This window comes from Zonotrichia albicollis, chromosome 4 (assembly GCF_047830755.1).
Source record: "Zonotrichia albicollis isolate bZonAlb1 chromosome 4, bZonAlb1.hap1, whole genome shotgun sequence".
Lineage (NCBI taxonomy): Eukaryota > Metazoa > Chordata > Aves > Passeriformes > Passerellidae > Zonotrichia > Zonotrichia albicollis.
The window spans coordinates 11,631,987-11,643,373 of record NC_133822.1 but is presented as its reverse complement, the minus strand read 5'-3'; the positions used below and the strand labels follow the sequence as shown (position 1 = coordinate 11,643,373).

The 11,387-nt window shown below is 37.8% G+C and overlaps 1 protein-coding gene across 3 annotated transcripts in view; it reads right to left on the bottom strand.

The window, feature by feature from the left end:
- Window positions 1-981: 981 nt before the first annotated feature.
- Window positions 982-11,387, bottom strand: part of SEMA3C (semaphorin 3C) — a 117,593-nt gene continuing 107,187 nt past the window's right edge. For all 3 annotated transcript variants that reach the window (XM_074538791.1, XM_074538788.1, XM_074538789.1), the window contains 3 exons: window positions 9,378-9,445; window positions 6,471-6,601; window positions 982-4,624 (listed from right to left, as the gene is read on the bottom strand). In XM_074538791.1, coding sequence (XP_074394892.1) covers window positions 4,211-4,624; window positions 6,471-6,601; window positions 9,378-9,445 — 613 coding nt within the window. In that variant the 3' untranslated portion in view covers window positions 982-4,210. The remainder of the gene's footprint in view (window positions 4,625-6,470; window positions 6,602-9,377; window positions 9,446-11,387) is intronic.

Here is an 11,387-nt window from a genome sequence, read left to right as displayed (position 1 = left end):
TCTGCTTTGGAGCCTTATCCAAACATTTCCTACAGCATGTGGGAGTGCTGGGATACTCAGCTTCTGACCCAGACTGGTCTGAGTGCTGAGCAGGTGACCATCCAAGATCAGCACATCTAGGAACCAGCCAGCACAGAAATCCCAGAGTGAGGTCATCTTATCCATTCACACCTCATAAAGCCTTGCAGCAACCTATCTATCTGGGAAATCAAAATCTGGGTTTAACAACCCAGAACCTTGTTGTAAAGGTCAGTATTTGTGACATTTAATTTTCAATTATTATCCCAAGGAACTGATGAAGACCTATGCTTCCTTTTTAAAACCCATCTGGATAAACAGCCAGTAAGAAGAGCAGCAATAACAATGCTCAGATGATAACTGCAGGAAAAAGGAGTGTACTGTAGGTGTCAGGCAGGTTATTTCACTCCAAGTACAAGCCAGGAAACAGGGAGAGAGCTGTGACTCCCTGAGGTGCAGCCCCAGCAGCCTGTCCTCCCTGCAGAGGTGCCTGGAGAATGCCAGGAGCCTCAGCTGAAAGAATCAGGATTTCACAGAATGTGTGGGGTTTTTTCCCCTCCACAGTTTAATAAAAGCAAAAAGCATTTGCACTTCACTCCCCTCTTTTAGTCAGACATTTCTGATTTATAGTCCTAGGAGAAAACAATTTTTTAAATTCTCTTTTTAAACAATGAATTAAAGTAACCTGCTTTTATGCAAAGTGCTTATATGGAATAATCTCTGAAAGAATTAATCTCTGACTCCTCATGAGTTCCTTGTTATCTCCATGACTGGGGCTTCAGTCCAGAGCAGGGCTGGGAACTGACCAGCCACTATATCTGATGCTCCAAATATTTTCTTGAACTTATTTGGAAAATCTAGGGAATTGCTTTTCAGGTTCTTTTCTTAATAAGAAAAAAAAAAAAAAAGAAAAAAAAAAAGAAGTTCTTTTTTAATGCACATCCATAAGGGGGAACCAACAAATTTTTAAATGTTGCAACACACTTTATTTTGTTGGGCATTTTAGATATTCAATTAAATAGCGCTATGTTAAACTACATTTTGTTCTTTCTTACACACTATATGATGCATATTCACTGTCATGACAGTTTCATCATGCTAGGAACTTATACACATACCTACAGTTTTAAAACCAAGATTCTCTTAATAAAACACGCATATCTACAGTAACAACAATTGCAAAGAACACATTGTTAGGTCAAGATTTCAGCAAACTTTACAAACTACACAAAATAAAAAGGCAAAAAAAAATACCAGTACACAGTGAAGTTCTTGGCAGAGAACATATCTTTACATTTGGTGAAGTTATGCCTAGAAGTCATTTTGCTTTTGCATTTTTTTTAAGGAATAAAATTATATACATTATTTAGAAATCCTCCAAATAGGAAGTATTAAATAGCACAAATAATATTACAGTCTTAAATTTTGGTGTTACCTACAGTAGAGGGGCTACTTTAAACAAAAATTGCAGTTTGTCTATTCTGTACATTTAAGGCCAAACACTCAGCTGGTATCAACCCCAGTAGCTGTAAGGACAACAGGGAAGTTACATTAGTTTATATCAGCTGAGTGTCTGGTTCCTGATTCTCTATACATGCAGGAAGGCTCCTAGAGCATGGAAGCTTGGACCAGTTATGCACTGACAGAAGCTTATTATATTTATATACTGGAGTTCTCATGCAGCAGGAAAAATGTTAGTTTAAGTGTAATCCCTTAAACAGTCATACCATAATAATGGTATATGAAGCAGCTTTAAAAATATTATTTTATAATCACATGAAACTCTGAGCTATGCTGATTGTGTTAATGGAATCCCTTATTGCCAATATTCTATCAGAAATTAGAAAACAGTGTAACTGTAATTTCTGAGGCCTAATGGGGGCCTATTAAAATATCACTGTACCTAACCACTTAAAGGGCAATTTGTACCTTGAAACACCTATTAATCACTGTATTCCATCTGGAAGCAATTCTGATCCTCACAATAGGCATTAGTACCACAATAACTCTGCAGTGAATCTGCTGAGGAGATGGGAAGAGCATGGCAGCACACAGAGAATATGCACTAGTGTCATTCCAGGAGGTAGTTCTACACCATGGCACTTGATTTTTGGTTTGTCACTTACACACCTCAGAAGTCAGTCATATTCAGGGGAAAAAAAAAAAAAAAGAAAAGGAAAAGAAAAGAAAAAAAAAGAACAAAAAAGAAAGAAAAAAGGAAAAAAAGAGAAAAAAAAAAGTCTTATTCCTCCAGAACCTACTTTGCTAGCTCTTGGGACCAAATTCAATCTCATGGATGTCAGAGGAAGTTTCCTGATGGTTTCCATAAGAAGGACCTTAGTTATTAATGCCTAAATATTGCAGAAATGCACACTGAGGCCTTGAGTAAGGAGAGCACTTAACTTGATGGCAATAATGAGCAGGCTGGCACTGCCATGCTAGCAGTAAGCACACAAATTAAACTAAAGAGATCCCAGAGCATCAAAGGGATTTAGAGACTGTTTAAATGGTGTGATCAGGGCTCATTTCCCAGCTGTCCTTCACGAGGTGGTGATAAAGTGACAATCCAGCTAATGCCAGATAAACACCAGTGTTACCTCCATTGCATTAAACTGAATTCACACAGGCACAAACCCAGAATGTTTCCCCATGCCCTGTAGAGTTCCTCCCAGAGAATTCTAACAGAAGCAGAATTGTAACTTAACAACTCAGATTTGAGCTGAACATCAGCTTATATTTTTGTATAATGCCATAAATAATTGTGATTTTTCTAGGGTACTCATACATTTTTAATCCCTGTGACTGTTTTGAACAAACTCAGTGGCTTCCAGAACACTCTTACACAGTAAAAGCACTGGTGATTGCCTTTCCTCGGATGGCTTGGTGTACACTCATCCAATTTTCAACAAAACTTGCTTTATTAGACCTGACAGCTGCTTCTTAAACAAAAGATTTCTGTTTGAACATGTCTCTCAAGTTAGAGTTTTTTGTTTTCAACCCGAACCCATTTTTCAGTCCTATTTTTCCCTCATTCCTTTTTTTTGTTTTTTCTTTTCCTGATCTGCTTTTTAGTAGAGAACTGAAAATAGGAGCAAATTTGGAAAATAACATGGAAAAGAATAAGGGTACAAAAACTGGAAAATGGGATTGGTTTAATTAGAAAATTCTAGTTAAAATATTTGCAACTTTGAGAAAACAGTTGAAAAAATAATGTTTTAAAAATTTCAAAGACACTTATGACTTGTTTCCACATTGCAGACTAGCTCCAATTTAATCATGGAACAGAATAAAGATAATCTATATTTTTCATTTCTGAAAAAACACTATATGGTATATCTACATTCTGTCCTTTGAAAAGAAATTGGAGTGTAATCCTTTGAGAAGTAGCTAATATACCTAAGTCACTTAGGTGTTTTTCAAAATTGTATGTATAATGAACATTCTCATGTTACCTTTGTGCCACTTATAAAGCTATGTAGTGTTATAGGACTCCCTATTTTAATAAAAATCAATATAAGCAGAGATATTTTAAGTTACATTCCAGAACTCATTAATTTATTACAACTCATACTATGCACAATAATCAGTGCTTACTCTGATAAAGTATAAATTCTTTGTTTTTCTTTTGTTTGTTCCTTCATTTGACCTCTGAGCAAATGAAACATTTCTAGTACATTTTACTTGCTTCCTAGCTGCATGCATTCACATGATTTGATCGATGAGTGAAAGCTGTAAACCCAATATTGAGCAGTAAACAAGAAGAAACTCATGTTCTTAAACACAGTGCAAGGAAATCTTAGTACCATCCTACTCTAAGTATGCATCTTAACCCAGATTCTTTCACCACCAGTCTAGTTGGTGCAGGTCCAGAGTTGCAAGACAATGCACTGATTTTGTAAAAATTTCTATTCAGCTGTAATAAATATTGAGATGTTAAAGGTGAATCTGGTTTAAGATGAATACCCAGTGCTGCTTCTAGGACAGAGCCCAGGCTTGAATCACTAAGTACGTAGGAAAGAAAATGCTCTGAGTTATTTTCTTGTTTCACTGCATTTAATTGGGAGACAGATCTTTTACGTGTCTTGCTGGAATTTCATTTAATTTTTTATCAGATTTGCACGAATTTGTTCACAATAGACAAATATAAGCCCCCTACACTGAGGACAAAAATATCTATTACTATAAAATAAAATTAAGATCCAGGTAATTGATTCCTTCTGTTTCTACTTTTTCTGCTATTGATAAGGGCCTTTAGTTTGGTGTAGTCCCCTCTCATCTTCTGGGATTCTTCCCTGTGCTGCCCTGCCTGCCTGCTGTCTTTGCAGTACTGGTTGATCATCTGCATCTCCGAGTGGCTGAAAGCCCCCACAAAGTCCTTGGGGTGGAACTGCAGCGCTCGCACCGAGCTGGCCCAGGTCCAAGGGGACCACTTGTCAGTCATGACAGCCACCATCTCTGAATCCAGCACCTTGAAGTTGATCTTTGCTAAGGTCTGCTTGAAGTTGTTCTCGGTGGCGATGCAGTGGTAGAGCCCGCGGTCGCTGTCCTGCACGGAGCGAATCAGGAGCCCGTGCTCAGTAGCGATGATCCTCTCGTTCAGCTTCACCTGGACAGCAAAAAGGCAGAAGGAACACTTTAGGGAAGGTTATAGAACAACAGAGTATTGGAGCTTCTGGTAAGCTTCACTTCAAACATGACTTTCTTAAAGTTACTATATTTTTATATAATTATCTTCAAAAGACCACCTTTAGAAAAGAGCATACCTCAAAGAAGGTAAGTGTTGCTAAAGAAAATGACTTAAATAATTTTATTTCTTATGTGTAGAATAAATTTGATCAGGATGTAAGCAAAGATAAAAATCTGGAAACCACATGAAATAGAAGTTTTCATAATGTTTGAATAGTGGAGTTGAAAAAATGAACTTTTATTTGCCCTGTTGCATTCCTGAGAATGTCTCTCTCAGCATCAAGAGAGTGATGCTGAGTGGAAGAAAGGTGCAGGACCAGGGAGGCTCATTTGGCATTGAACTCAAGGTGTCTTCTCATTAAATATTTTGACTTTGAGCAGGTTATTGCTGAAGAACTCTATCTGCTCTGCAGAGTCTGCAGCCTATAAAAATTATCACCACAGTGGGCCCAAGTGGGACTTGGCTCAATGTTAACCAAGAGCACAGGTACTCTCCTATTTCCTTTCTGGCTTCAGACTCTGCACTGTCCCAGGAGATGATCACATCATCTGAAAGAATCAAGTCACCAGAGCTTGTAATCATCCAATTATAAATGAATGTGCAGATGTCCCTTTGCATATCAGTATGAACTAAAAATTGCTAGTTCAGTCCATTATGAAAGGAAACCAATGCTGGTATTTTGCTGAATGGTTTTTCTATTTTGCTACTGTACTTTGCATTATACTTGGTTCTCTTGGGAACTAATTTACTTATTATGGTATTCTGCTATTGTAAACTTTTGTAGACATTGTGGAAGATTTCCAGACATCTGAGAGCTTGAAAACTAATCAACACTTTGATTGCTTTATTCAGCCTGTTGTACCATGAAACTGCATCGATTCCAATCTATTTACTGAACATAACAAAAAAAGGGAGATGTTCTACTGGAGCAATGGGTTAAGGAATGGCACCTATTGCCAGGACATGGCTTTGAATAGTTAGAAAAGTCAGTGAGACATTTGTAATTCCCCTCTGTTTTTGTAAAATGGCCTGATACGAGAATAATACTTTACAGTATTTATAGCCTATCAACAGACACCACATTACTTAAAAGTTCCTTTTGAAAAATGTTTCTTTTTATTCATATAGTAAATGCCTTGGATTTGCAATGGATTTTTCCCCTTTTTTATTACTTAAGGAAGGAACATTCCCCATAAACAATCATACTGTATGTTACAGTGCTGAAACTCGAGAGCCTTAGAGAGTGCAGTAATGGAAAATGTGATTGCACCATGGTGAGGAAATGCTTTTGTCAATACGTGTTCTTAGCCTGGACTAGCTTCTTGCTAAAGAAACCTTTCACATTTCTCCCACTTTTGCCTTTTATCTCTTCAATAGCACAGAGGAGCTACTGCATGCTGACTTCTTCCTGAACTTTATACAAGTTCTTGCTTTTATGCCTATTTCCTTAGATCAATAAGAAGTTCTGAGTGCTGCAAACCTTCAGTTTGCAATCAGTAAGGTGTGAAGCAAAGATTCTTTAATTTTCTATAGCTGTTCTGATCTGAGAGAAATCTGTGGGGCTGAGGATGAAGTCTCAGCTGTACTGAGTCTGCTCTTATTCATATGAGTAAATGATTGTCACTGTCTTGCCTCCACACAAATTCTCCACCTTCACTGTAGCCAGACTGCCTGATAAAAACACAAACTGTTCTCTCCCTTTATCTGGAGAGGGAATCTCATGCTGACTGAGGATCCTCCCAGAGCTCCTGTTCACATAACTCACCTCTTTCCTCCTGTCATTGTCTTTCTGTAGCAGCCATTTAATAGAAGCCTGAGGAGATTTAGGTGTGCATTCCAGAAAGGTGGTGTTGTTTTTTACTCCATACTGCACTATCTCTGCTGCATTTCTGTATGCTAGAAAGAAAGAAAGTAAGAAAAAAGATAAAGAAAACAGGTCAGGATACTGTGAATGGTGATTTGGTTAAGAAAACATGAAACTCTTTGCAATATAGATTAAATGAAGTATGCCTGATTCTGATATTGGCCAAAATTAAATAATTTTTAGGAAAAAAATTCGAATAAATGGAATGTGAAGAAGCACATTCAGTTTCAAATATCAGTGTTTTCAGAGTGACATGATCTGTTCTGAGAAATTAGGACAGAGGCTGATAAACTTTGGTGATGGAATAACTGAGCTCAGGGATATTTTTCTGTGAAACGATCTCATTCTCTACTACTCCAAAAGAGAATGATGCATTTAATGCATTTCTTCACCTTTTATGAGTTGGGGGAATAAGGCTGTATGACCAAAATAAAGCATCATGCCCTAAAGAAGGCTCCAGCTGCATGCAGCATCCCAGGGAGGAGAGAGGGGACAGGCTGGGCTCCTGCTCCTCTGCGTCTCTTCCAACACATGGAAAGGACTTGGCTCCCAACCTGAAATGTGATGAATATGTAGACAGGCCAGCAACAGGGAGATAGACAGATTTATAGCACTCCAGCAACACCTGGGCAAGTGCTGAGTTTATGTCATCACTTGGACTTCTTGTGTCCCTTTACAGTCTCCATAGATGAATAATTGGCAGTCACCAGTAGGAACTTCTGGATGCTTACTGCTTTGGTCCTCAAAACAAAGCACCTCCAGACTGAAAAGCTTGTCTCATATATGAAATACTTTTTTTTATTTTTGAGAAAGAAGCAATGGAAGCTATTGAAATAATATGAGAACTGCAAATACCTAGACGTCTGTATGCCTAAAATCTGATTCTGTTCCTGCACAGTCCTAAGACTGGCTTTTCTCATACTCTACTTTATCTCCCATTCTTTTCAGTTTCTTTCATCAACTGATATGTGAAATTGAAATCTATTCTTCTGAAGGAAGGAGACTTTGCCTGTTTTTAGTTCTTCAGCACATTTAGGAAGCTGTACCAAAATCAATTCTAACTTTTAAGAGAATAATGTGGTAATACTTCACATTCAAAATGCATTTCTGTAATGGTCATAAGGCCTAACACAAACATAAAAATATTAAACAGAAATGAAGCTAAAACATACAAGATTGCTTAGTTCTTGATGATTTATTTAAAAATAACAATGTGCCAAAAATATTAAATTTATATGTGCTTAGAGGTCTCCCATGTTTAAAGACTTGGATTCAGCATAATGGTTTTCTATGAGCATGGAAGATTCCTTGGCTTTGCTTGGCTCTCTGCTCTTTTGTCCATTAAGTAGATTTCACTTTTTTGCCCAAACATAGTCATTTTGCTATAAATGGCTGTAAATTGTATTTTGCAAGTGTCTAAATTGCTCTTTCTTTTAATCTTTTTTTTTTCCAGGGAAACAACAGCCATCTACCTACCCTATATCCCACTGCTGCCACCGAAACTTCCTTTACAAAGATGTTAAAATACCTAAACCTATAAATACATCCACATTGCAAAAGTGGCTGGAAAACAAGAAACCTGCTTCACAAGACTGTCAAGGTTGAAACAATTATCCCCCCTCGGGCCAGAATGCAGACAGTTGACATTCTCACACTTTCCAAATGGAAGGAGACAGACACCCACCCTTTGGGTGGGATGTCTCAGCAGATGCCTGCAGGGGAAGACACAGCTCAAGTTGCTTCAATGTGGATCTCTCAGAGCTCAGGTGTATTCTCTAACTGGGGTCATCTCTTGGAATTACTTGCTCAAACTCTTCATCTTAACATAAATTACCTAATAGTGACTCATTTAAGCAGAGGGATCTACACCCAGCTGACTGCTGTGGTCTTTTCTCATCAGGAGATTCTTCAAACAACCAGTGGAGATTGTTTCAGTAGAATTATTATTAACAGAACCTTTCACATGTCACTCTTAAAGCATTGTTCTTTGATTAGAAAAACATCAATAAAAGCATTTACAATCAGCTCTATTACTTGGTCACCAGGTGGTACAGATGAGAACATACTTCAAAAATCAGGCTCATAATAGAGGTGAAAGGAGCAGAATTATCTGTGTGCCCTTGGTCTGACGGCATCCATTGCCCCTGCCTAGCTCGGTCATGCAGGGGGTTCAAGAGGATTGAATTGCTTTTATTTATGTGTTTACTCCTATGACTTTGGGCATATTTGACTGGTATCCATCAAACTAGAGAAAGTGCTTGCTGGGAGAGCAAAGCCTTGGCTTCCCTGGCCAGGCTGACTAAACAGTTGCACAGCTGGAAATAAGAGACTCCATAAAGAAATTTGGAATCGTTTTTTTCCTCATATAAAGGGATAAGGGAAAAATCATAAATCAAAAGACAGGCCAGCCTAGATCCTGCTGTTTGCTCAAAGGTGTGCTCCAAAACTCAGTATGGGATCAAATATTCAGAGAAAATCGGAGGTCCAAAGCTTAAATGAATGAAATGGCATTAATAAAGACTGAAGGGAAACCAAGGCAAACTAACTTTACCTTTTTCTAATCAACAGTGTCAGCTTCTCAATTCAAGTATGTTGAACTATGTACTTAATGTCTCAATATTTTATCATGTATGTTCAAGTTTCATGTAATTGCAAGGAAGGTGCTAAAACCAAATCAAAACAAAACTCAGACTTGGAAAATAATTATGCTTTACCAGTAAACCAAACTGATAATGTCAGTTACAATGAATCATATAAAGGAAAACCATGTGTTCTTTATATAGCATGAGGATCTCTAAATTACAGTACCTTTCAGGTTGAAACCTCGGCACTGAGTCAGAGGGTTTCCATGTCGCACGTCTTGTCTACGGCTCCTCCTGCAATATTTTGTAAAAACAAAATATTATTCCAAGATAGCTACACTGAAAATAACCACTTTTTTTTTTATTTGTGGATTTGCTTTTTTTATTTGTATTTTGTTTTTTTTACTAGATCAAATGTTAGGGATAGTTCATGACCTACGGTGAGTGTGCTTTACTCTTGGCAGGCTTGTTGGTGTGAAGATACTGTTTTAGGTGAAGCAGCATCCGTTGAAGCTTATAAAACAGGTGCAGTTTTTGTAGTAAAGCAGTTGTGCAGTGGAGGTTTAGGGATGGAAGGATCAGAGGTGATAAATGAGAGAGATCTCTGTTCACTCACAATACCCAGCATCCAAAGCCAGAACCTCCAGCTGAAACTCTTCATAAAGGCAAGCAGCTAACAATGAGATGCACAAGATTCATACTGCTCATATCTGACACACCAGCACAAAATTATGATAAAAATTACCTCAATTTCACGTGGTAAGTGAAGCTTACCAGAAGCTCCAAGCACTTTATTTTTGGTGCCTGTAGCCACCTTCATAACAGAGTGACTAGAATGGTGGAGAGCTAAGATTCTATTGTCTTCTACTTGAAGAGATGTGACTATTTCCAAAATATAATAAAACTCACCAAGTATCAGGATACATCTAAATAGGGAATTTATTATATAATCTGGATGACAGATGTAAAATCACGATTCTGTAGCAAACTTTCTGGGGAGCTTACTGGGAATACTGGCATTCAGTCCTCCTCAGCTAGCAAGTCATAGCTCATAGAATTCAGTGCATGAAAAGCTGGTGCACAACTTTTTTATTATTAATAAGATATATTATTTTCATTGCTAAATATTGTGTAAGGTAGGACAGTATTTATCAAGTTCAAGGAAAAAAATATATTGGTTGTTGCAATGGGATATTACATAACTGTATTCTGAACCACGCACTTGAGGATCAGAAACCATAAAAAGCCCCTGGAGCTCCAGAACTACAGAGAGAAGGGTGACACATCTATGGCCACATTATACCAGGTAGTGCACAAACACAGAGAGTGCTCATAATCCCCTGTCATCTGAGCCCATGCATTGTTTGAAAGGGAAATATTTGAAAAGTGATGTTTCAAAGGAGTAATTACTGAAATTCCAAATAAAGTTTTTATGTTTACCATCAAAAAGATTTCATTTTATGCCTTGGGGTCTTAACCCTTGTGAACTATTTACATGAGTCAAGGGAGGTCATGAAGAATTTCGGAGTGAATGTCAGAGTTCTTGTGCTACCATGAGCTGCTCCAAACTGTCAGAGATGGCACATTGCTTGCATTAAGCATTTCTGTGAATGAGAACTTAGCACTTAGATATTAATTTAAAAAAAAAAAAGTTGCAGATAGAAAATAAAGGTAATACCCACAAGGTGTTTTGGGGTAAATTGATGTTGCATGAGGAACTACAGTAATTCACAGGAGACAGAAGTGTCAAAAGAAGCAAATAAGCAAATTCATACAGCAGAAACTACTGTCTAGACAATGGGATTTGGATCTGGTTACCAATGTTTTCTCCTTCATAATTTGCCTTGTTAGATAAAGAGACAACTCATTTCCTTCACATATGAAAACCAGACTTTTTTCCATACAGTTAGAGGTGTTTATTTTGGTTTGACATACGGAGCAAATTGCAAACAAAATATCAGCATGAAAGCAAGCCCCAGTGGAAATAACCCTGGGTGGGTGTATATAATGGGGATGGCAAACTGGAAACTGCACAGGCTGGGTGTACCTGACTGCTCTTTGTACCTTTTGGCAGCTATGTTACTGCAGGAGTTAGGTGGGCTGAGACTTGGGGATTTTTCTTTTCTTTCCTCCCCCACATTCTGACCTTTGTTCCATGGAAGAAAAGAATGAGTTTGCAGACTGGTGGCTGAATATTCTCAATGGAAGCAGTTAACAACCCCATGTACTGTGGCAA